This window comes from Hemiscyllium ocellatum, chromosome 8, assembly GCF_020745735.1.
Source record: "Hemiscyllium ocellatum isolate sHemOce1 chromosome 8, sHemOce1.pat.X.cur, whole genome shotgun sequence".
NCBI classification, from domain to species: Eukaryota; Metazoa; Chordata; class Chondrichthyes; order Orectolobiformes; family Hemiscylliidae; genus Hemiscyllium; species Hemiscyllium ocellatum.
In genome coordinates this window covers 32,341,721-32,368,401 of record NC_083408.1, presented here as the reverse complement: position 1 = coordinate 32,368,401, position 26,681 = coordinate 32,341,721, and the positions used below count along the sequence as shown (strand labels likewise).

At 43.4% G+C, this 26,681-nt stretch overlaps 1 protein-coding gene across 1 annotated transcript in view; it reads left to right on the top strand.

Annotated features, from left to right (window-relative positions):
* ivd (isovaleryl-CoA dehydrogenase) overlaps nucleotides 1-25,414 on the top strand; it is a 44,704-nt gene extending 19,290 nt beyond the window's left edge. The window contains exons 4-12 of the mRNA XM_060828796.1: nucleotides 544-713; nucleotides 2,954-3,047; nucleotides 4,210-4,346; nucleotides 9,838-9,934; nucleotides 11,353-11,446; nucleotides 15,013-15,094; nucleotides 16,706-16,810; nucleotides 20,228-20,300; nucleotides 21,474-25,414. Of these exons, the coding sequence (XP_060684779.1) occupies nucleotides 544-713; nucleotides 2,954-3,047; nucleotides 4,210-4,346; nucleotides 9,838-9,934; nucleotides 11,353-11,446; nucleotides 15,013-15,094; nucleotides 16,706-16,810; nucleotides 20,228-20,300; nucleotides 21,474-21,607 (986 nt within the window). The 3' untranslated portion in view covers nucleotides 21,608-25,414. The remainder of the gene's footprint in view (nucleotides 1-543; nucleotides 714-2,953; nucleotides 3,048-4,209; nucleotides 4,347-9,837; nucleotides 9,935-11,352; nucleotides 11,447-15,012; nucleotides 15,095-16,705; nucleotides 16,811-20,227; nucleotides 20,301-21,473) is intronic.
* The last annotated feature ends 1,267 nt before the right edge of the window (nucleotides 25,415-26,681 follow it).

Genomic DNA, 26,681 nt, shown 5'->3' with positions numbered 1-26,681 from the left:
GTGTTTGCTGGTGTATATATTGCATGCAACACTTTTATATTCTCCAGGCCACATTTTGTAAAATTGTGTGCGTGTGTTGATTCTGCGGGTGGACCCATTTACATTTGTTTGAGTATGTTTACTTAATGGGCAGGATTATTGGTGTTTAATTTGCCATTACCAGAAAAATGCATATTGGTTACTGCAGGAGATTATTGAATATCTGATGATGCTGTGTGTTACTGTTCTAATTACATAGAATTTAGAACACAAACAGGTCCTACAATTGGTCAATGTTTTGTGTTGCACATGAGCCTCCACACATCTCTTCTCATCGGACCCCATCAGCCCTGTATCATCCTTTCTTCCTCACATGCTTAGCATAAAAATATTTAAGGTAAACCAAATTTTGTATATATCACTCAAATGTGGTAGCAAATTCTCAATTCTCACCAGTACTGTGTGTAATTCCACTGTTTGCTTCTGGTGGGCAATGCAAGATTTGGCTGCATGTGTGATGAACTTGCTGATTTTATTAAACTGGTTGTGTGGTACCTTTTACAGTGGAGTATGGCGGGTCTGGAGGTGGATACCTGGATCATGTCCTGGTTATGGAGGAAATAAGCCGTGCGTCGGCTGCCATCGGCCTCAGTTATGGAGCACATTCCAACCTGTGTATCAATCAGCTGGTGAGGAACGGGAACGAAGAGCAGAAGCAGAAATACTTACCCAAGGTATGACACTAAGTGGCACAAAGCTCCAGTCATCCTTGAATTGAATTATTGCAACATGCTCACTAACCACGAAGTCCTTGCTCACCGATAAGCCATCCTTCATACCTAAATGAAATTTTAGATTAGATTCCCTACAGTGCGGAAACAGGTCCCTCGGCTCAACAAGTCCACACCTATCCTCCAAAGAGTAACCCACCCAGACCCATTCCCCTACTAATGCACCTAACACTACGGACAATTTAGCATGGCCAGTTCACTTGACCTGCACATCTTTGGATTGTGGGAGGAAACCGGAGCATCTGGAGGAAACCCACGCAGACACGGTGAGAGTGTGCAAACTCCACGCAGAGAGTTGCCTGAGACTGGAATCGAACCTGGGTCCCTGGTGCTGCGAGGCAGCAGTGCTAACCACCGAGCCACTGTGAGAGGTCACTAAAAGATAGTCTCTGATTCAAAGACACCAGAACCATTGAGAGTCTAGTTAGAGTATAGATATTGTACCAAAAGCATGTAAGTACCAATATAGTAGCGTAAATAGCTAACAGAACTGAGTTACATTGTCAGCTTTACAGTGCACGCTTTCTAAAGATAAAGCAGCTCTGCATGTCTTCACCATATCTGACAAGCATCAGGCTTCTAGCAGCGAGCCTACATCTCAGTGCGTGCTGCAAAAGCCTTTTCCATCAACATTGACATGAAAATATAGCCAACCCAACGTTTGTTCAGTTAAAGAATATGAATTTAGGGCAACTATGTGAACGTTCTACTTTTTTAGTTTAACTGCTGTCCTACATAAAAGGCTGAGAAGAGTTAGATGACAACACCTGCATTTATTTCTAGGCTTCAGATTTCGATTAGATATATTTCTTAAAGAATGAAAGATTTAGGGAGAAAGGAGGAACAGGGTACTGAGTTGGAAGATCAGTCATGATCATGTCGAATGGCAGGACAGGTTCGAAGGGCTGACTGGCTTATTTCTCCTGTTTTCTATGTTTCAAGGTATGCTGTATACTTATTCCAGTTTATTAAAAGTTGGTCTTATTGCTCTAACAAAGCATGCCTAACTGGACATCTCCCATTATTTCATATATCACTGAGATGATGTAAGCTGACATTATAAGCTAAATACTATAATGTTCTGAAGAAGGGTCTCTGGACTTGAAACATTAACTCTGCTTTCTCTCCACAGCTGTTGTCAGACCTGCTGAAGGTCACCAGCAATTTCTGTTTCAGTAATATAAGGCCATAAGGTATAGGACAGAAATTAGACCATTCAGCCCATCAAGTCTGCTCTGCCACTCAGTCATGGCTGATAGGTTTCTCAGCCCCATTCTCCCCATAACCCTTGATCCCCTTGATACTGAAGAGGGGTGTTCATCCGAGAGTCTGGCTGGCTTCAAATTCTTACAGACTGCATCAGTCCAAGTACAATACGTCTTTTTTTAAGAGATCTTAAAAACATTTTCTTGCAGTAAAAGCATTTGGGAATCTGAAATAGAAGCAGAAAATGCTAGAAAAGTGGCAGCATCTGGGGAGAGAGAAACAATTAATGCTTTAAGTTATATCTGACAAAAAGTTCTTTTTGGAACTGAAGGAATTTGGCAATGCTTTATGCCAATGAAAGAACAAAAGGGAAAGTCTGGGAGTGGACGGAGGGTGGGAGAGATTAAATGACAAAAGATGTCATGGAACAAATGGCAAAGGGAGTAGTAATGGTTGTAGAAAAGAAACAAAATGTTTGTCCAGAGTACGAATAGCAGAATAATGAATGTTTTTGGACAGAGACAATAACTTCAAAAGCCAGGTTCAGACTGACACATGGCAAAAGAAAAAACATACTCAGAATTGTGGGACTGGATTCATGGTCTGAAGTTGTTGCAATCAATGCTGAGTCCAGAAGCTGAAGATGAAGTGCTGTTCCCCAAACCTGTGTCAAACTTCACAGGAACACTGAGCACTGAGACTTGAGAGTAGGAGCAAGGTGCTGGATTAAAATAACAAGCAGTGCTTAGAAACTTGGAAACAAAAATAGCAATTGCTGGAAGAGTTCAGCAGGGTCTGGCAGCATCTGATGAGAGAAATCAGAGTTAACGCTTTGGGTGGAGTGACCCTTCCTCAGAACAGGAAGCTTGGGACATGCTTGCAGACGAGGCAGAGGTATTCCACAAAGCTAGGAATCTGTGCACTGTTCAACTCTGAAGTTGGTTTCCTCCTATTTAATTAGCTTTCTCTCTTTGCAGTTAATCAGTGGCGAGCATATAGGGGCTCTTGCAATGAGTGAGCCAAATGCAGGATCGGATGTCGTCTCAATGAAATTGAAGGCAGAGAAGAAAGGTTTGTGGAATGAATGACACAGCATGACTGTGACTTTGGATTTTGATTTTCCTTTGGAATCTAGATTGGAATGTATCACAGACTGCTGAGACAAAAGTTCTCTCTATGTAGCACACAGATTCCCTTGTGAAACAAAAATTGGACACATTTTACTTGCCTTCAGGTGAGCCCAAGTTCATGATGTGAAACGTCCCATATTACGGTGTTAAATTGATAAGTGATATTGGATTTGAGTCTGCCGTAGGTGTGTGCTTTCTCAGATTCAGTGGTGCCGTTACTTTCTGTAAACGACTTGAATGTTTTTGTATGAGAATTGGTTTGTCCCGGCCCCTGTCTACTAGTGTAGTAGTGTGTGACCAAGAGGGTAAGAGAATCTCGCTTTTGGTCTGAACTGGAACTCCTCATCATGCATACATCTTAATCTCTCCCCATACCATTCAACAAGGCAAAACTTGGATTCGAGTAATTAAATTCTTACATTCCGTGGTAAGGCAGAAAGCGCAGATCAACAGCTGTGATCAGAGTTACGTAGTCCAGTTGGTGCCACCTACGTTTGCACGATGATATAAAATAAAGAACACGTGACATTGCCCCACTTTTGATGGTTGTCGTGCTTAACTTGAAACTAAATATAACCTCTTTGAATGCTGTCCTACGTTTCCTTTGATGATTTTGCTGGCTGGGTGCCCGTTCCCAAAAAACAGATTGTCTTCCTTGATTCAGTCTTTCTCCTGACTGCAAACAGTTTGGTTTCTGGGGAAACAACTTACGGTTGGTACGCTGAGTACTGCGCCTGACAACTGACTTCGAATTCGCAGCCCAGCTCAAAGCACATTTCAAAGTCGTTTCTATCTGAATCTTATTTTGCAACAAGGTGCCCAATGACTCAATTATGCCAGTAACCTTCAGAAAGTCAAAAGCTTGGTTGGTGTACACATGTTCCATTTAATGCAGCAGTGGGTTATCTTCTGCAGTTGGAAGCCAGATCTCTGTGTGAGGAAAACCGCATCCAATTTTGTTTCTTGTAGTTGCTGACCATTTACATTTGGAAAATGAACAGCGCACATTCTTTATGATAGGAAGTTATTTGATCTTTTTTGTTCAATCTAATTCCATTAATCAAGGTGTTTTGCTGACTGAGAGTTGTGTTTTTTTATGCAAGGTGATTACTATGTTCTCAATGGCAACAAGTTCTGGATTACCAATGGGCCTGATGCTGATGTCCTCATTGTTTATGGCAAAACGGACATTAATGCCAAGCCGGCTTCCCGTGGTATCACCACGTTCATTGTGGAGAAGGTAACATTTTGTCCTGTAATGTCTTTCTGGGGACATTTAGCGCATTAGACGTTTGTAAATGACAATTACTTTCTCTCTACATTCAGTGATTGAAGAGATTGGCTCAGGGCTGCATCAGGGTCAAGATTAGAGTGGAGCTGGAAAAGCACAACAGGTCAGGCAGTATCTGAGGAGCAGGAAAATCAACATTTCCAGCAATAATGAGGCTGGAAGCCTCGGGGGTGAGGCTGGGGAGAAGGTAGTTGAGAGTGCGGTAGGTGGATGGAGGAAGTGGTAAAGGTGATAGGTCGGAGAGGAGGGTGGAGCAAATAGGTGGGAAGGGAGATTGGCAGGTAGGACAGGCCATGAGGATGGTGTTGAGCTGGAAGGTTGGAACTGGGGGAAGGTGGGGGAGGAGAAATAAGGAAACTGATGAAGTCCACGTTGATGCCCCGGGGTTGAAGGGTTCTGAGGCGGAAGATGAGGCGTTCTTCCTCCAGGCGTTGGGTGGTGAGGGAGAGGGGTGAAGGAGGCCCAGGACTTGCATGTCCTCAGCAGACTCGAGCGGTGGGAGCAGTGGGGTTGATTGGTGTGGGTGTCATAGAACATAGAACAATACAGCACAGAACAGGCCCTTCGGCCCACGATGTTGTGCCGAACATTTGTCCTAGCTTAAGCACCTATCCATGTACCTACCCAATTGCCGCTTAAAGGTCACCAATGATTCTGACTCTGCCATTCCCACAGGCAGCGCATTCCATGCCCCCACCACTCTCTGGGTAAAGAACCTACCCCTGGCATCCCCCCTATACTTTCCACCCTTCACCTTAAATTTATGTCCCTTTGTAACACACTGTTGTACCAGGGGCAAAAGTCTCTGACTGTCTAATCTATCCATTCCCCTGATCATCTTATAAACCTCTATCTACCCCTCATCCTTCGCTGTTCCAATGAGAAAAGGTCTAGCACTCTCAACCTATCCTCGTACGACCTATTCTCCATTCCAGGCAACATCTGCACCCTCTCCAAAGCTTCCACATCTTTCCTAAAGTGAGGCGACCAGAACTGCACATAGTACTCCAAATGTGGCCTTACCAAGGTCCTGTACAGCTGCAACATCACCTCACGACTATTGAATTCAATCCCTCTGCTAATGAACGTTAATACACCATAGGCCGCCTTACAAGCTCTATCCACCTGAGTGGCAACTTTCAAAGAGCTATGAACATAGACCCCAAGATCCCTCTGCTCCTCCACCTTACTAAGAACCCTACCTGTATTCCGCATTCTTATTTGTCCTTCCAAAATGGACAACCTCACACTTGATAGGGTTGAATTCCATCTGCCACTCCTCAGCCCAGCTCTTCATCATATCTAAGTCCCTTTGCAGCTGACAACAGCCCTCCTCACTATCCACAACTCCACCAATCTTCATATCGTCTGCAAATTTACTGACTCACCCTTTGACTCCCTCTTCCAAGTCATTAATAACAATTACAAACAGCAGAGGACCCAAAACGGATCCCTGCGGAACTCCACTTGTAACTGGGCTCCAGGCTGAATATTTACTATTTACCACCACTCTCTGACTTCGACCGGTTAGCCAGTTCTCTATCCGACTGGCCAAATTTCCCATTATCCCATGCCTCCTAACTTTCCGCATAAGCCTACCATGGGGAACCTTCTCAAATGCCTTACTAAAATCCATATACACTACATCCACTACTCTACCCTCATCCACGTGCTTGGTCACCTCCTCAAAGAATTCAATAAGACTTGTAAGGCAAGACCTACTCCTCTCAAATCCGTGCTGGCTGTCCCTAATCAAGCAGTGTCTTTCCAGATACTCATAAATCCTATCCCTCAGTACACTTTCCATTACTTTGCCGACCACCGAAGTAAAACTAACTGGCCTGTAATTCCCGGGGTTATCCCTATTCCCTTTTTTGAACAGGGGCACAACATTCACCACTCTCCAGTCCCCTGCTGCAAAAAGACGTTGACATCGAGGTAAGTTCTTAAATAACAATGACTTACCTTCCTGACCAGCTCTGTGCTCCGACTTCACTTCTGCCCAGCTCACGCCGCTCTCTGCTGCCCTGGAGATGTTCCCTAAAGCGTTCTGCGAGAAGGCGTCCAGTGAGTCTTGGCAAAGTGCTGTCTCTTCTCAAGTGATCAGGTATCAGCTTATAGAGCTCACGGCTGGGAGTGGTGATCATGGGTCCTTGTGTGTGGAGCTCACAGCAATCGGCGCTCTGTGTGTGTGTGTATATGGAGCTCAGGCTGTGAGCAGTAATCAGGGCTGTGTGTGTATATGGAGCTCAGGCTGTGAGCAGTAATCGGGCTGTGTGTGTATATGGAGCTCAGGCTGTGAGCAGTAATCAGGGCTGTGTGTGTATATGGAGCTCAGGCTGTGAGCAGTAATCGGGCTGTGTGTGTATATGGAGCTCAGGCTGTGAGCAGTAATCGGGCTGTGTGTGTATATGGAGCTCAGGCTGTGAGCAGTAATCGGGCTGTGTGTGTATATGGAGCTCAGGCTGTGAGCAGTAATCGGGCTGTGTGTGTATATGGAGCTCAGGCTGTGAGCAGTAATCGGGCTGTGTGTGTATATGGAGCTCAGGCTGTGAGCAGTAATCGGGCTGTGTGTGTATATGGAGCTCAGGCTGTGAGCAGTAATCGGGGCTGTGTGTGTATATGGAGCTCAGGCTGGGAGCAGTAATCGGGCTGTGTGTGTATATGGAGCTCAGGCTGTGAGCAGTAATCGGGCTGTGTGTGTATATGGAGCTCAGGCTGTGAGCAGTAATCGGGCTGTGTGTGTATATGGAGCTCAGGCTGGGAGCAGTAATCGGGCTGTGTGTGTATATGGAGCTCAGGCTGTGAGCAGTAATCGGGCTGTGTGTGTATATGGAGCTCAGGCTGTGAGCAGTAATCGGGCTGTGTGTGTATATGGAGCTCAGGCTGTGAGCAGTAATCGGGCTGTGTGTGTATATGGAGCTCAGGCTGTGAGCAGTAATCGGGGCTGTGTGTGTATATGGAGCTCAGGCTGGAGCAGTAATCGGGCTGTGTGTGTATATGGAGCTCAGGCTGTGAGCAGTAATCGGGCTGTGTGTGTATATGGAGCTCAGGCTGTGAGCAGTAATCGGGCTGTGTGTGTATATGGAGCTCAGGCTGTGAGCAGTAATCGGGCTGTGTGTGTATATGGAGCTCAGGCTGTGAGCAGTAATCGGGCTGTGTGTGTATATGGAGCTCAGGCTGTGTGTGTATATGGAGCTCAGGCTGTGAGCAGTAATCGGGCTGTGTGTGTATATGGAGCTCAGGCTGTGAGCAGTAATCGGGCTGTGTGTGTATATGGAGCTCAGGCTGTGAGCAGTAATCGGGCTGTGTGTGTATATGGAGCTCAGGCTGTGAGCAGTAATCGGGCTGTGTGTGTATATGGAGCTCAGGCTGTGAGCAGTAATCGGGCTGTGTGTGTATATGGAGCTCAGGCTGTGAGCAGTAATGGGGCTGTGTGTGTATATGGAGCTCAGGCTGTGAGCAGTAATCGGGCTGTGTGTGTATATGGAGCTAGGTGAGATGGAAGCAATGGTTTTATAAACCAAAAGATGTGGTTTAGACTATCACCAATATAGCTTCGTTCTTCCACTTTGACCCTGTTGTAAGTCAGGAATTAGATCTTTCAGCACACTGCCAAGAACGTCTGTCAATGTCTACCTTCTCACCAAAATCAACCAACAGGACTGTCTGGCCGTACGTTTGTTTCATCTGTTACTGCCAGACCAAAGCTATTTTGTCCTTTCTGGTCCAATCCGTTCTCACTTACATCCACCATTCTTCTGACACTCTGTCAGTTTCAAAGGTTACAGTTTACGTCCATTCCCCCCCCCCACCCGTCCAATCAGCATGGTCTCAGGACTCTCTACTTCTTCCTGGAGCAAAGACCTGAATCATCCCCATCTACCACCACCCTCCTCTGCCTGGCCGAGCTCCCCCTAAACAACTTCTCTTCTAATTCCTCTCCCTTTCACCCAGTCAAGGAGTGGCCATGGGTACCCGCATATACTCAGTTACGCCTATCTTTTTGTGGGGTATGTGGAACATTCCTTGTTCCAGTCCTGCTCCAGGCCCTGCCAATGTCGCTTTCTGCAGTACATCTATTATATTGATGGTGCTATTTCCCCCCCCCTTGTCTGGTATTGGAAAAATTAATCAGTTTGCTTCCAATTTCCATTCTTTCCTCACCTTCACCTGATCTATCTCTGACTCCTCCCTTACATCTCTGTTTCTATTTCTGAGGATAGGCTGGCCACCAATATCGGGGAAAGTGAGGATCGCAGGTGCCGGAGATCAGAGTTGAGACTGTGGTGCTGGAAAAGCACAGCAGGGTAGGCAGCATCCGAGGAGCAGCAGAATCGCCGTTTCAAGCATAAGATCTTCATCAGGAAGAAGCATTGATTTTTCTGCTCCTTGGATGCTGCCTAACCCGCTGTGCTTTTCCAGCACACACTTACGACTCTGGCCACGAATATCCACTACAAACCCACCAACTCCCACAGTTACCTCAACTATACATCCTCTCACCCTGCCATTCTCCTAGTTTCTCTGTCTCTGTCACATCTCTGATGATGCTGCCTGTCACCTTCTTCCTCAACCAAGGATTCCCCTGCATTGTGGTTGACAGGGCTATGTCGGACCCATTTCCTCCACCTCTTCCCTCCCACAATTATAATAGAGTCCCTCTTTTTCTTATACTCCCTCCCTCCCTTGTTAGTATTTTTGCAGGAGTCCTTCCCTTCTAAGGCCCCATACATATATGTTCTCCCCCCCATTTGTTCTGTCTATGCCCTTTTCTCTCTCTCTCTCTCTCTGTCTCTGTCTATCTCTCTCTGCCACTCCCACTGCCCCCCTCTGTTCCCCCATCTCTGTCTCATTTCACCCCACCGTCTCATCATCTCTTCCTTCCCCCCCCACCCCCAAACTCATCACCTCCCTCACTCACCCTTCTGTCACTCTCTCTGTCTCATTGTCCCCCTCCTCTCTCTCCTGCCCTTCAGTTGCTCTCTTTTGCCTCCCCTCTCTCTGCCCCCTTGCCCCCTCCTCACTCCCTCTTCCCTACCCCCCCATTCTCCTTCCTCCCTGCTCTTTCCCCCCACTCTCTCACCCCTCGCTCTGCCCCACTCCCAGTCCCTCCCTCTCTCTCTCTCCTGCCTATACCTCTCCCCCCAGCCTTCTCCCTTCCCCCCCCCCCCCCCCCCCCCACCTTTTCCTAGCTGTTTCTTGATGAAGGGACTCACAATATTAACTCTGCTTTCTCTCTCGTGTGTCTGACTTGCTAATTGACCAAGTAGATTATGGGAGGGCTGATTATACACATCTACCTGCTTTCTCCATTAAAACCTTGTTCCAGTGTGGCTCAGAGTATCTGTCCATGCAGCCACGATTCGTAATATTTGATGTCCTTTTCTATCTCATGTTTTATTTTTGGTATCCTCTTCACGCCTTGTTTGTCTTTAAGGGCATGCCTGGATTCAGTACAGCTCAGAAGCTGGATAAACTGGGAATGAGAGGCTCCAACACGTGTGAGCTAATCTTTGAAGACTGCAAAGTGCCAGGTATTAAACTGTTCAATTTTTGGCTCTAATTTGATACAAGTGGATTCAAGACTAACTTCGAAAAGCAATTACAGAACTACAGTTACTAGTTGATCTCGTGTAAAAGTCAACCCCCTTTTTTCTTCTAAATAACCTGGAATTTTCCATATATCTCGTGTAAAGGTCGACCCTCGATCAATGTTTATGAGTCAGTGTGCCGGCCGTCACATCCCTCTCCAGCTTTCCAGTTTGCTGGTTGTTCTGCTCTGCTCCGCTCCTGGTCTTCCAGTCTGCTGGCTGTTGTCTACTGCTCTGGGTTTTCAGAATTACCACAATCAGTTGTTTTTAAATTCGTTTAGAGATCACTTGGGCTTCTGCTCATGATACGATATGAAGTTTGACGGGCATGAATTTCAGACCCTCAAAAGTAGCATCCATGTAGTAGTCGACCCCATAAATTTAACCTTAAAAGGTAATCAAAAAAATTTGACTACTACTTGAGTGCACACTAAGTTAAAAATCACATAACACCAGGTTATAGTGCAGCAGGTTTATTTGGAAGCCACCTGGTGAAGGAGCGGCACTCCAAAAGCTAGTGCTTCCAAATAAACCTGTTGGACTATAACCTGGTGTGTGATTTTTAACCTTGTCCACCCCTGTCCAACACCGCCTCCTCCAAGTCATTGAGTATATATGGTAGGTATTATGTTGAAAAGGAAAAAGAAAAATTTGCAATGGGTAAGAAGCAGGGGCGAATGGGGTTATTTGGATAGCCCTTACAAAGGTCTTGCACAAGCAAGATGGGCTGAATCACTTCCTTCCAAACTGATGGAAACTGATTTGTCAATTTGGCAGGTCCAGCCCTTGAGGATGTTGTAAGGATCTGCTTCATAAAAGCTTTATATATCATTCTGTGACCATGCAACAGATAGTCGAACACTGCTCACCACTCCTTTCTTTCTCCAGTCCGGATACAGGCTAATAAAACTACAGTTATCAGTTATATTAGGGTAAATAAGGCAAAATGTGTGAGTAGATCTATTTTGTACTTGCACAGTACGTTATAAAAATGCTGCCTTGTTCCCCCAACTATTTTAAAATCATACAACAATAGACAGTCCAATTTGCAGTTAAATGTTTATGCCAGACAGCTTCATGAATTTTAATAAGTACTGGAGTAAATCAAATTGACAGGGTTCTTATGACCTTTGATTTCTGTGCTAAAGAAAGTGACCAGGTACACAGCTCTGAAGTGATAGATACACAGTGCATTAAGGATTCCTAGTAAACAAAGTAACTAAGGTGATGTAACCTTTACAAAGGTCTGTTGCTATATTGGGGAGTGTCTGCCTCACTTGTATACACAGTTGCAGCACTGACCTGAACCCACTTCTTAAAGACATGATGTTCATGTATCTACATGATATCTGTGATTTCAGCCAAAAATATCTTGGGAGAATTGAACAAAGGAGTCTATGTTTTGATGAGTGGTCTCGACTTGGAGCGACTTGTGCTGTCTGCTGGCCCTCTTGGGTAAGTAGTGATCTTCACTCAATTATCATTGTTCATGTGTCTCATCCTCTGAACAAATGCTTGACAGTCTGATGTGAAAGACATTGTTTAAATGCAAAGAGGCACTTTTCAGTCAGTATATCTCAGATCTGAACTTTGCACTACTGGTTTCTGCTCTGAAATCCAATGGGACTTTGAATGATTTTCTGCACCAGCTGAGATTACCATAAAGGTCCAATCTTCTCAACTTTGCTCCTGACCAGAGATGTGGTAATACTCAAGCAATACCCTCATCCTGTGAATAAGTAAAATAGTTTGACTCCTACCGAGTACAGCTAGGCAATTTAACTCCAAGAGGCATGTCAGCTGAGCCAGTTTCTTTCCAGGCATGTGGCATCAACCATGGTGCATTGGCATCATTGACCATAAGGCCATCTCCCCTTCGAGTCATAGAGATATACAGCATGGAAACAAACCTTTCAGTCCAACTCATTCATGCTGACAAGATTTCTTGAAATAATCCAGTCCCATTTGCCAGCACTTGGCCCGTATCCCTCAAAACCCTTCCTATTCATATACCCATCCAGATGTCTTTTAAATGTTGTCATTGTACCAGCCTCCACCACTTCCTCTGGCAGCTGATTCCACACATGCACCATCCTCTGCGTGAAAAAGTCTCCCCTTAGGTTCCTTTTAAATCTTTCCCTTCTCAACTTAAACCTATTCCCTCTAGTTTTGGACTCCCCCCACCCCAGGGAAAAACCTTGTCTATTTACCCTAATAAGGCCCCTCATGATTTTATAAACATCTATAAGGTCATCCCTCAACATCCAATGTCCCAACCTATTCAGCATCTCCCTATAGCTCAAACCCTCCAACCCTGGCAATTTCCTTGTAAATCCTTTCAAGTTTCACAACATCTTACCTATAGCAGGGACACCAGAATTGTACGCAGTATTCCAAAAGTGGCCTAACCAATGTCCCATACAGCCGCAACATGACAATCCAACTCCTTTACTTAACGCACTGACCAATAAGAATGCCACATATCATCCTCACTATGCTAGATACCTGTGACTCCATTTTCAAGGAGTTATGAACCTGCACTCCAAGGTCTCTGTTCGCTAACAATCCCCAGGAGCTCACCATTAAGTGTATAAGTCCTGCTCTCATTTATCTTTTCAAAGTGCAGCACATCACATTTATCTAAATTAAACTCCATCTGCCACTCCTCTGCCCATTGGCCCATCTGATTACGATCCTGTTGTACTCTGAGGTAACCTTCTTCGCTGTCCACTACACCTCCAATTTTGGTGTCATCTGCCAACTTTCTAACCATACCTCTTATGTTCATATTCAAATCATCTGACTCAGAGTTTATGGCTTAAAGTTACTCTGCTAAGAATTGAGCAAATTTGCTTGTATTATGTAGCCATGTCTCTCTAATGGCAATTTATTCCTTAACCCAATGACTCAGAGTGCGAATATGAACAAACTCTGACACCTAAAGAGCAAGCTATTTGTGACGACTTCCTTTGACTGAAAGTGCACTCAGACCAATTTTTGTTGAGGAACCTTAAATAACCTGGAATCATTGTGTAGATCACCTTGAGGATGACAAGCCTAATGCATACAGGAAATAGGAGCAGGAGTAGGCCATTCAGCCCATTATAGCTGATCATCAAATGTGGAGGTTGTACAGGACATTGGTGAGGCCCCTTCTGGAGTACAGTGTCCAGTTCCAGTCGCCGAGTCATGGGAAGGTTCTTATTAAGCTGGAGAGGGTTTAGAAGAGATTTACCAGGATGTTGCTGGTACAGAGGTTTGAGTTATAAAGAAAGGCTGGATAGGCTGGGACTTTTTTTTCACTGGAGCGTAGGAGGTTGAGAGGTGACCGTACAAAAGTTTATAAAATCATGAGTGGGGAAGTTCAAGACTAGGGGAGACATTTTTAAGGTGAGAGGAAAAAGATTTTAAAAAAGACATGTGGGGCAACTTCTTTTTACAGAGGATCGTTTGTGTGTGGAATGAACTTCCTGAGGAAGTAGCGGATATGGGTACAATGAAAACATTTAAAAGACATTTGGGTAAATACATAATAGGAAAAGTTTGGAGGGATATGGGCCAGGAGCAGGCAAGTGGGACTAGTTTAGTTTGGAACTATGGTCAGCATGGACTGGTTGGGTCGAACGGTCTGTTTCCTTGCTATATAACTCAATGACTCTATCATCCTTTCCCAATCTATCAGCATTTAAATAATACTCTGCCATTCTGCTTTTCTTATCAAATTACACACTTCACCCATATCCATGTTACACTGCATCTGCCACACATATGCTCACTCACTCCACTTATCCAAGTCACTCTGAAGTCTCTTTATGTCCTCCACACCACTTACAATCCTAGTTTCATGGATGGCTGGGACCCAAGCACTCATCCACTGTCATTGCCTTCCACTCCAGAATGACCCAACTATGCCTCTCTATTTACTGCTAACCAGTTCTCAATCTATGGCAGTATATTACCCCCCCAACCCTAAGTGCTTTGATCTTGCACATTAACCTCTTTATGTGAGACTTCATCAAAACCTTTCTGAATATCCAAATATAGCACACCCACTATTTCTCCCTCATTTAGACTAGTCATCTCCTCAAAAAATCTAGTAGGTTTGTTAAAAATGGCTTCCTTTTCACAAACGCTGAAAATGTGTTGCTGGAAAAGTGCAGCAGGTCAGGCAGCATCCAAGGAACAGGATGGACCTGCTGCGCTTTTCCAACAACACATTTTCAGCTCTGATCTCCAGCATCTGCAGACCTCACTTTTTCCTTTTCACAAATCAATGTTAACTTTGTTTAATCCCATTGGTATTTTCTAAAGTGTCCTGATTTCACATTCCATTGAGTAGATTTCAGCATTTTAGCTACAACTGTTAAGGTGACCAGACAGTGATTCCCAATATCTCCCCTCCTCTGCTTTTTTAAAGAGTGGAGCTACATCTGCCACACCTCAATCTGTTGAGACTGTTCCAGAATCTGAAGGTTGTTGAAACATAATAAACACATCCAGTACTTCCATATAGATTGGTGCCACAGTCTTGGCTGTCACTGCATTCCCTCGAAGAACAATGTCCCTGTCAGAGGAGAGGGAAGTTGTCCAGATGACTCCTGCTTGACTGACTTTTACTCTGTTGGACGGTCACTGATTCCCTTTCTACCTGTGCACACTTTACAGCAGTGCAACCACTTTGTAATATGTGCCATTCACAAAGAGAGCAAGGTAAATTAAGACTTGGCATGTATAGTCAAATTTTGATTTTTAAATGCCTGTAGATTTAGAAACAAATGCCAGAGCATAGTACACTGTGGAGCAAGCGCAGGTAAATAGAATCAGTATAGTTTGGTGTTTGTTGGTAGGCATATACGTGGCAGACCAAAGGGCTTGTTTCTATGCTGCATGACTCTGAATCAAAGGAAGACTGATAGTTAGCGTCCTATAGTATACTTTTTGGGATCTGGGAAAGAATGAGACGTCTGGGATTTGGCTCTTCAGTTTGATTTAAAATCTTCACGTTTACTGTCCATTTGTAGCATCATGCAGGCCGTCCTGGACCATGCTCTCCCTTACTTGCATGTCCGAGAGGCTTTTGGTCAGAAGATTGGAGAGTTTCAGGTAAGGTACCACAGAGCCTTTGAATATAAATGGAATAGCAATCTCACTAATTTTGTTATTGCTTGTGTGGAACTCTGAGGTTTGTCCATGGCAGCAGTGTCCAGAACTGGAATTTGATGCTAGGAAGGGTGCCAGCATGCGGACGTCCGGAGCAGCCATACAGCTTAGAGGGAGCACTGAATGTGAGAAATTTACACTTTTTATTTTAATAAATTCACTCTTCCTACTTCCTCACGTTAGGACACACATTGCTGCAGATCCAAAAAGACAAGGCAAAAAACATTCTCCAAAAAACCCAAAGCACTGCAGTTGCCTGAACTCAGAAACAGAAACTGAAATTGTTGGAAAATCTCAGCAAGTCTGGCAGATCTGTGGCAAGAAATCCAGAGTTAATGTTTCGGGTCCAGTGACCCTTGCTCAGAACAAAAAACAACAGAAAATGGGGAGAAGAGATCGGCAGGTCAGACAGTAACTGTGGAGAGACAAATAGAGTTAACATTTTAAGCTTTGTGATCTCTCAATGCATCTTGCTGTGAGAGCAAAGCACTTTGAGAAATCATCATTAAATATATAAGGAAAAAAGACTAAGTAAATGTAGGCATTTTAGAGAACCAAGGCTGGGAAAATAATAATGGGGAAGCAGGAATTGCAGTGTAGTTGAAAAAATAATTTTTATCAGGCTTCACTGTGGAAGACACTAACAACATTCCAAAATTAATTAAAAGTATACCAAAGAGCAAAAGAAGAAAAGGTAATAAATTTAACTATCAATAGAGGAAAAAGTACTAGGGAAATTAATGAGATTAATTACTGATAAGTCTTCTGGAACTGATGGGATGTGTCCCAGGATATTGAGGGAAGTAGATAGAGAAATAGTGGCTGCACAGGTAGGCATCTTCCAAGAGCCCTTAGTTTCTGGGAAGTCCCGGAGGATTGAAAACTGAACAGCAGAACTGGGATAAGGGGGCATTTTCAGGATGAACTTTGTGAATGAGACAAAAATAGGTGGGAAGGAAAATGGTGAGGATGGCACAAAGGGATTATAGGCAGTTTTAAGTAAATGGGCAAAAATCCCTCTTGAATAGGAATCCAATCTTCCATCACTTTGTTCATGTTTAGCCAAAACAATTTCTTATGTTCGGTGTCATTTGTCTGCTAACCTTCCTGTGAAGCACCTGGGAGTGTAAGGGCACTATAGAAATGGACTCTGCTGGGTATGATCACCTTGAATGTGGTTACAGGAACTCCAATTTTAGAGGATAAAGTCATCTTAACAGCACAACCTTAGCCATTTAGGACATCATAGACCTAGCAATTGAGTTTTGTTTCCACTTTGAGCGTCTAGGTTTGAATCTGACTCATTGACCTGCTATTGGCAGAAATGAGAAGCCTTTCCCTAATTTTAGTTGCATTTCTCTGTCTTACTCTCCTGTTCTTCCATTGACCCCAGTCTTTGGTGCAGTTATATGTTCATGACAATGTTCTTGTTTTGTCCGTGTATATATTCATTTTACCCAGAGCAATGTTGGGAGTTGTGATGAGATGGGCCAACTGTTGTGTCTCCTTGATGTGTTTCACTTGATAATTGTTGCACTGCCTCCTTTACTGCAGCTGTTACAAGGCAAGATGGCTGACATGTATACCAACCTGAGTGCCTGCAGGCAGTACGTATACAACGTGGCAAGAGCTTGTGACATGGGACACATGAGTGCAAAGGTAAGGCTAGAGGAAGTTGAGGTTTATCCTTGTGGACCACTGTATGAGCAGCCTCATTGTCAACAAAAGCTTAGTATGTAATCACTTTCTAAAATGTTTGCACAAAGTCTTGCCTCACTCATGATTTAAATTTGTTGTGGTCATTTGTATAAACTGAGGCTGAATTCAACATAATCTGCTGATTGTAGGAGTCTGACTTGTATCAAGTTGGAGCAGCTTCAATCTAGTCCCTTGTGGATGTACCATAGCGATGATTGGCATTAAGTTAGAAATCTCACCTACTGAATGGCTCGTATGGGAAATTAGAAATGACCACACAGCTACAGTAGAGTCATAGTCATAGAGTTTTACAGGATGGAAAGAGGCCCTTTGGCCCATCATGTCCGTGTCGTTCATCTAGTCCCACCATGACAAGTGTTGTCCACTGTTGAACTAAAGACAGGTTATTGGGCAGGATCGAGGGAGATTTCTGGGTTGAACAATGCTGTGTTAGATTAAACGATGCTTAATGTTAACTTGGTGACGGTGATAATGACATCTCACCTTGACAGTCAGAAATTCACATCACCACCTGTATGTTGTTCTGCAACAGCTTTGTGGCTTCCTGGAGTGGGGAGCACACTTTCAATGAATGGCTAATCTTTGTTTTGATAGTTTGAACCATCAGAGTTGGATGCCTATGGAGAAGCAATACATTGATGTTTAAAATAAACACTTTTTAAAAACTCATTGCAGCCTCACTGATAATTGGAAATATCATGCCACTGCGGTAAGAACGCTTACAGTTTAGGTACATTTTGCAACCTTCTAGGAAATGCAGGGACTAAAGGATTCCTTAAGAATGTGTAGAGAAACTTAAAGAAAAATTTCTAACAGGACACTTGTCCCTCATCATGAAATCTGTTTAAGGGCTCTTTCAGCAGAAAACTGGTAGCAGAAAGCCTATTTGCGCTCTCAAACAGTCCTATGGTGTCCCTCGATTGAGAATCGTCGAGGTTTCAAGGAGACAGTTCAAGACCTTGTGTCTGTGCTGGCTCTATGCTTGAGCAATTCAAAGTCAGCAGTGCACTCCTGTTCTCTCCCATAGCCTTCCACCTTCAGCTTCAAATATGGATCCCATTTTCTACTAAAATGTGCACTGGTCTCTATCTCAACTGCTCCCCATGTGAAAGTATTCCAAGGTTTCACTGAAGAGAGAATTCATTGTGAGAATTCCCTTAAAGCTGCAGTATTCAATTAGTGACCATTTGGCACATTTCCCTTACCAGAGGAAATAATCTTTCCCTTCATTCTGTCAAATCTCTTTAACATTTCTTTTTAAATCTGCTGTTTTTTTTTCTTTTATTTAAACTAACCAAGATCTTTTATGAATCCACATCTCTGTTTCCCAAGTTATCTATTTTTCTTCCTAGGATGTTGGTGTTGCTGGTAGGACCATTATTTGTTGATTGCCCTTAATTGCTCTAAACTTGGTGGCTTGCTCAGCAATTCCAGAGGGCAGTTCAGAGTCAACCACATTATTGTGGATCTAGAGTCATATGTAGGCTGGAACTATGGCAGATTAGTGACAGCAGATTGGCTATATTAGGTATTCACGTTTTTTTTTAATGATGATAATTATAGAAGTTATTAAATGAATTGCAATTCTACCAGCTGCAGTAATGTGATTTGATGCCCCTGTCCCCAGAGCTGGAGTGCCAGTCCAATGATACTACCACTACACCATTGTTTCCCCTTTTCCAAGTGCAGTATCAGTACCCTTTCCCCCACGTCTTTGCTTTGATGCTATTTTCCTCTCTGCTTTCACTGCTGCTCGTTTTGTGTCTTGTTTAGTTGTGCTTTTGATTTAAAACATCTTCCAAGCAAAGATTTTTTAAAAAGCTTACTGATCAAATGTAGTTCAGATGCTGTGTACAAACAATTATAATTAATAATTAAAATGATCTATATGCCTGTTTCTTCTTTCTCAATGGTTAATAGTCAATGCAAGATTTTAAATTGCAGCCACCCCTCCTATTATCTTTTTGGATGGATCCCATAGTGTTATTCAAAACTGAGAAGACTTTTGCAGTGTCCTGGGCAGTATCGATTCCTCAACCAACACCACTAAAACAGATTATCATATTTTATATTCTCATATTTCTGTTGAGGGAACTAGCTGTGCACAAATAGGCTGCTGCATTTACTACAACAGTGACTACACTTCAAAGTATATTAGAGTCATAAAGGTCTACAGCATGGAAACAGGCCCTTGGGTTCACCTAACCCAGGCTACCCAGTTTTCACAATTAAACTAGTCCCATTTTCCTGTTTTGGTCCATATCCCTCCATACCTATCCCATCCTTATACCTGTTCAAATGTTGCTTAAATGACAAAATTGTACTCATTTCCACCACTAAGGTGTCACCTTTATTCTGATAAAACCTGAAGTTTCTTGGGGCAGGGATTTACATATTAATCAAAACCTGCACCTCCATTCTAACTGATTAAAAACTCGATCGCCATCTAGGTTTGTTCAGTACATTTGCATAAGTTGCATGAGCCTTTGATCTTGGCCTATAAATTCTGTGTCCAATATATTCTCTCTCACTAGCTGCCTGAGAAAGTTTGCGGTTTCAAGTAAACCTGTTGGACTATAAGCTCTTGTCATGTGATTTTTGACTTTGTCCACGCCAGTCCAATAGCGGCGCCTCCACCTCATGACCACTATCTCTGGCAGACCATTCCAGACACTCACTACCCTCTGTGTGAAAACAAAATGCCACTCTGGACTCTTTTGTATCTCTCCCCTCTTACCCTAAACCTATGCCCATTGATTTTAAACTCCCCTGACATTGGGAAGAATGAGATTTGAGAAGATTTGTAGCTTAGGTTGAGGTTCTGGATGTAGGTTTGCTCGCTGAGCTGGTAGATTCATTTCCAGACGTTTCGTCACCCTACTAGGTAACCTCTTCAAGTAAAGACTTCGCCTGGAGGCCCACTGAAGATGTTACCTAGTAGGGTGATGAAACGTCTGGAAATTAATCTTCCAGTTCAGCGAGCAAACCTACATCCAGATTGGGAAGAGTTATTGGCTATCTACCTTATCTATGCCTCTCATGATCTTATAAACTTCTACCAGGTCACCCCTCATCTCCTATGCTCCAGGAAAAAGGTCCCAGCCTATATTATTGGAGACAAAGTGGCTTAGAACATTCTGAGGCCTTGGAAGCTGCTGCTATGTATAAAGATTATGCCTTTTCACATATTAGAAATCTGCACGACATTGAGATCCATCAGGTCAGTTCCGTGAGCTATTGTGCAGTGTGGAGTATTGATCAAGAGATTGTACACTTTGGGTCCAGTTATCTAACACACTTTTGAGACCAAAGTATCACCAGAGCTAGAACCTCATTTACCTCGCCTTCCTTTTTCAGGATTGTGCTGGTGTGATTCTCTATGCGGCAGAGGCAGCTACTAAAGTCGCCCTGGATGGCATTCAGTGTCTAGGTGAGTGCTCTCTCCTTTAAATGATTGATTGAGGGTGAAGGGTTGAGAACAACCCAGTGAGGCCACCACAACAGTGAGAGAGGGAAAGCAAATAATAAAAGAGAAAAGGCTGACTGTAGTAGTCCCCGCACATCAGAGCAAGTTGGAACAGGGAACCTCTGCAGTGTCTTCATATTCAAATGCTGTTTGGAAGAGTGCCTTGGGTGGAAATTTTGGAACTGCCAAAGGCAATTGAATTATTTGATAGGCTCGGTAGAGAGAAAGCATCTTCTCTTGTTGGGGAGTCCATAACAGTGGGGCTCAGTGTTAAAATTTGGGCTGATGTCAGGATGTTTTTTTTTTGTTTACACAATGCCTAATGGAACTTTACACTTGCCTCTCTCAAAAAAGCTATTGCGATTCTGCCAACCAAACGTTTGAAAGCAAGGCTGATAGGTCATTGTTGGGTAAGCCTGTTAAAGGATAATGATCCAAGCTGACATCTAAAGGATCTAATGGGATGGTGGAAGATGATTGGGGTGCGGCAGTAGCTGAATGATCCTAAGTACTGGAGGCTTGGGAAGATCGAGAAGCCAAATACTCAGGAGTACTTGCCAGATTTATGCAGAGAGAGCAACATTTCAGCTGGAGAAACTTTATAAGCTGGAAGTGAAAGATGCGTCAGTTTTCAAGTGACCAATGTTTTCTCATTTTCTGTCTCACTGTAAAGGGGATGTAAGTGAACCCCTGAAAATTAAGGAATCAGATGGACCTACACTTGCAAAAAGTTTGGGGGGACAAAGGGTGGACAAAAGTATTTGTCATAGTGTTTCTGATCTTCTTTCTGATGCAACCTCTTTCCATTTCTTCCCATTGCACATAATACAGCTGAACTAATCTCTACTTTTGTCAATTAAAGGTTATGTTTTAACTGAATTCAAATTCTCAAACTGCCATGGCAAGACTGAAACTCTGAGTTACTATAAACCATAAAATTAACCATTATAATAGGACCTTCACCCTATAGAGTGTAAGATCTGTTTTCCAGCGCTGTGCTTTGTAATTTGTCTAATACTTGGGATTGAGAACTGGCTGAGTAAAGACATGGTCTTCTTGGAACTTACGCAGACAATATGGTTTTTGCTAATCGTGTCTTGTGCTAATCTGCTTGTACCTATGTGTTTGCGATTGCAGGCGGCAATGGATACATCAATGACTACCCTATGGGTCGCTTTCTACGAGATGCCAAGCTGTATGAAATAGGAGCTGGAACCAGTGAAGTCAGGAGACTCATCATTGGGAGAGCATTTAACGCCATTTATAAATAACCTAATTTCCCAACCACTCCCTAAAGACAAGGCCTCGTATGTGTCTCTTCATTCTACACATTGCACAACTTAGTGCATTGTGGCAATATTTCATTAACTTTTTAAGATGTGTATACCCGTTGTATTTTGAAGTGCCTTGGACTCTATCAGGACATCCAACGTTCATAGAAATATCAGTTGCAAGGCTAGAATTGTGGTAAAATCATGAATATTGACTTCCATTGAACACAAATATTCGATTGAACAGGAAGGAGAGCATTCTGCAATTAGCAGAGCAACAGGATGCTCTATGCAATACAAAAATTGGTTCTGCATCATCACTTTGGTCTGTTGGTTAATGTGCTGTGTGATGTTTTATTAATTTGCAGACGAGAAATGAAATGCAAATGTCACAGAATTATCCCTCTGCAGCACCTCATACTTATGTGACAGGATTATTCAGTGTTGCTGGTGCAGTTGCACATAATCTATACATACCACCTTTCCTTCAGGATCTCATTGTACTTTTCAAGTGTTCAGCTGTCACTGTTGCAAAAACTAGAATGCGAGAGTCAGCAGATGGTTGACTTTCCTTCCAGAGCAGCGACAAAGTTGCAAGCTGTCCAAAGTGGGCCCCCCTTTGTTCAAAATAATAAATGCAACCCCATCTCCCCTGGCGTTGCTCACAATAGGTCAGAGGGTTTCAGCAGAGTTGTACTCTGTATCACTCATTATATTATCCTGCTGTAGTGGAATTTTGTATATAAGTAACCTTCACCTCAAGACTGGAAGGTCTCTGCACAACCTGAGATCAGTCAGAGTTATATCATTAAAATGGGAAGTGCTTGATTCAAGACCAGAAAACAGCATTTAATCTTGCTACTACATAACATTTCAGAGTGAGATATCCCACTTGTGACAGGCTCTGGAAAGTGAATGAGCTTTATCCAATTTTTACTTTTAATGCTGGTTTTATTCAATCTGGGGGTGTGGGTGTCACAGGCAGGACAGGCATTTATTGCCCATGCCTAGTTGGTGGTGGTAGCTCGTCTTTGAACCATGATTTTGATACAACCAAGTGTCTTGGCAAGACTCTTCAGTTCCTATTCAACCATGTTGGTGCAGGTCAGGAGTCATGTGTAAGGTAGATTAGGTAAAAACTGCAGGTGTTGTTCTGTTGGATACCTTTTTGGATTTTGTTTCAGATATCTGTGTGTTTTTTTTTATGTGGTCTCAGTCGTGAATAACAACTGCGAGGTCTGATTTCTGTCCTGGAGGAACAGGATGTTTGCGAGAAAGTCAGTGACACACATACCAAGGAGCGAGAGAGAACCTGCTCACTGCTTCATGTCACGTCTCCACACTAACTATCAACCTCACAATTAGACTCCTAAACTTGGGAATCTTAAAAAGTGCTGAGGAACAAGCTCTTGGTGTTCAATTTGTTTATTATTAAGGCATGTTCACTGCTGTTGCAACCCAGTGCATTTTGCAGGAAGCCATTGAGCTGGTGGGATCTATGAGTAGAGTAACACGTTGTCAACCCAGCTCCTGTTGTACAAATGTTGGCTGGAACTGCAGCTGTACTAGATGGTAATAGTAAAGCAGGGTCTGTTTTATCTTCTGTTTGTTTTTATAAGGTGATCAACAGCTTGCCTTTTATATCACACCTTTAAACAGTAAAATGTCCAAAGGTGCTCCAAAGAAGCGTAATGAGCCAGTCATTTGATACAGCCTCAGGAGGAAGCATGACAAGTGGTGACCAAGTACTTTGATCAAAGAGGTAGGTTTTAAACAGCAACTTTTAAAAGCAAAGAGGGATGGATAGCTAATTCCAAAGGTTAAAGCCTTAAGCAGCTGAAGGCATGGCAAGTTAATGGGAACATGGAACATAGGCACAGGAATGCACAAAATCATCTTGGATAAAATTAAAATTAGTGTTTAATTTTCCAGGTTCTCTTATTCCCAAATGAACCTGCCTATTCTTGAGAGAAATGTAACAAAACTGGACTTCGAAGAAGAATAAACTGTGATAGATTCAAGCCTCCAAACCTTTTACAGCTCCATCTTTGTCTTTTTAGATATTCAATGTGTCTTGCCTGCAAGTGGTTAAATTTCTATTAAATTATATTTCCTTTCAGTATATCCTGCAGCTCTTATCATTTGGGAAGCTTAACACGTAGAAACCCACCTGTCACCAGTTCTGGAGTTTCTAGTTGTAACCTGCCAAGAAGCGTGTGATGCACAATGTGAAAGCCATGTAACAGGAGTGTATAAGTGTGGGCTGAGGGGAAAGAATAGAGAAGCTAAAATTCTTCAATCTGGAGGTGGGGGTGGGTGAGGGAGAGGGAGATTAATTTCACTGAAGTATAAAGTATATAAAATGATTTGCACTCAGAACATTGCTTCAGGGTAAGTCAACGAGCTGAATAGACGGGATTGTGCGTAAAGGAGCGACAAGACCATTTACCAGAGAGATGAACTGAACCCTCTGCTTGCTGTGGTCATCTGTATAACCATTGGTGAAATCTGGCTGCATGCAACACTGTGAAATCTGCTCACTTGTGCACTGTGCCACTTGTACTGTTCCTTGTGACTGACTCTCTCTCTCTCTCTCTCTCACACACACACACACACACACACACACACACACACACACACACACACACACACACACACTATACACAATGGGTCTAAATGCAAGGTTACCTACTCTAGTTTGAAGTTACATTGTTTGACTACCCTGCATTCCCATCGGTGGTCACGCCTTTCCGCAAAGAATTCCTTCATAACCCGATTCAATAAATCTTGAATGTCAAAGCATTTTATTTCAATCTCCGATATTGTTATAACAATTAATGTGATGATTATATAAAATGATGAATCACTTTTATGCCCCCTTGATGTTTCTCTAGATTTGTCTGCAGCACTCTAGTCCTAACCCTAACCCGAACCCTACTGCAGATTTGCAACCCTAGTCTGCTGTGAATGGTTGTATATATATCAAAGTTGAAAGATCAGGTGCTCTTGAGGATAGATTGTTTGAAGCATTCATCAATGAACTCTTTTGTCTCAGGTCATTCACTCTTGATTCTTGGATAGGTGGTGCTTGATTTACTAATCTGAACTATGTCTACAGTCAGATTAAAGAAGCATTTTAGGAGGCATTTAGCTGTGGGTTGTCCTGACATGGATGGAATTATATCCGAAGAGACTGGAGAGTGATGATAAAAAATGTGATGTCTTCATGTGGTGATGGTATCTGATGACCTCTTTATTTGGGTCACAGAGCGCTACAGATACCTTTAATGTTCAAAAAAACTCAGTTCCTTCTCTGTCAATAAATACCTACATTCAGCAGCAAGCGTTAATGTCACACTTTGAAGAGTAAAATACCCCAAGACATTCGCAGGGAGTTATCAAATACAATTTAATAATGTACCACATAAAATAATGAGGGCAAATGACCAGAAATGTGGTCAACAAGGTAAGGTTGTAAGGAATATCTTAATGGAGAAAAAGAGAAGTTGAGAGATACACAGAGGGGATTCCAGAATTGGGGCTTTTCACTCGGCAGTAAATAACTCATGCATACTTATTGTTTAACTTACTGCTGGATGTCTGTTTAACTTGAATGGACCTAATCTGTAATAACTTCAGATTTGGATATAGTCTTGTTGCTTGTAGTTGCATTCATTCTGAATGACAACACCAATGTGATCTCCTATCAGGGAATTACTTTTAATCATTGAATGCTCTGTGGGATATTTATGAGGAGACTATGGATGTGATTATACAGTTGATTCAATAAAAGCTATGTGCAACATCTTTTGGTATTCTATATTTGATGAAGTGCGTGGGAGGAGCAGCTCGTGGTGGTATTTGGCTGTTTGCTGCAGTAAAGTGGGTTATCAAGCAAATGGACCAGGAACAGTGCTGTCCTCTGAAGCCAATAGGTTTGCTAATTCAGGACAGATGGGATTAAAAAGGCAAGACACCCATGTGTTGACATGTATCTCGCCCACATCCCACACCTCCACCCTCAGACCCCATCCCTCCAACCGTAACAAGGACAAAACACCCCTGGTGCTCACCTTCCACCCTACCAACCTTCACATAAACCAAATCATCCACTGACATTTCCGCCACCTCCAAAAAGACCCCATCACCAGGGATATATTTCTCTCCCACCCCTTTCCGTCTTCCGCAAAGACCATTCCCTCTGTGACTACCTGGTCAGGTCCACGCCCCCCTACAACCCACCCTCCCATCCTGGCACCTTCCCCTGCCACCGCAGGAACTGTAAAATCTGCACTCACACCTCCTCCCTCACCTCTATCCAAGGCCCTAAAGGAGCCTTCCACATCCATCAAAGTTTTACCTGCACATCCACTAATATCATTTATTGTATCCGTTGCTCCCGATGCGGTCTCCTCTACATTGGGGAGACTGGGCGCCTCCTAGCAGAGCACTTTAGGGAACATCTCCGGGACACCCGCACCAATCAACCAACATTTCAACTCCCCCTCCCACTCTGCCAAAGACATGGAGGTCCTGGGCCTCCTTCACCGCCGCTCCCTTACCACCAGACGCCTGGAGGAAGAACGCCTCATCTTCCGCCTCGAAACACTTCAACCCCAGGGCATCAATGTGGACTTCAACAGTTTCCTCATTTCCCCTTCCCCCACCTCATCCTAGTTCCAAACTTCCAGCTCAGCACTGTCCCCATGACTTGTCCGGACTTGTCCTACCTGCCTATCTCCTTTTCCACCTATCCACTCCACCCTCTCCTCTCTGACCTATCACCTTCTTCCCCTCCCCCACTCACCCATTGTACTCTATGCCACTTTCTCCCCACCCCCACCCTTCTCTAGCTTATCTCTCCACGCTTCAGACTCACTGCCTTTATTCCTGATGAAGGGCTTTTGCCTGAAACGTCGATTTCGCTGCTGCTTGGATGCTGCCTGAACTGCTGTGCTCTTCCAGCACCACTAATCCAGAATGTGGTTTCCAGCATCTGCAGTCATTGTTTTTACCTAATTGTATATTGTGATACAGGTTTGTACATCTATGTTGTGTGTGCTATTGTATCTGA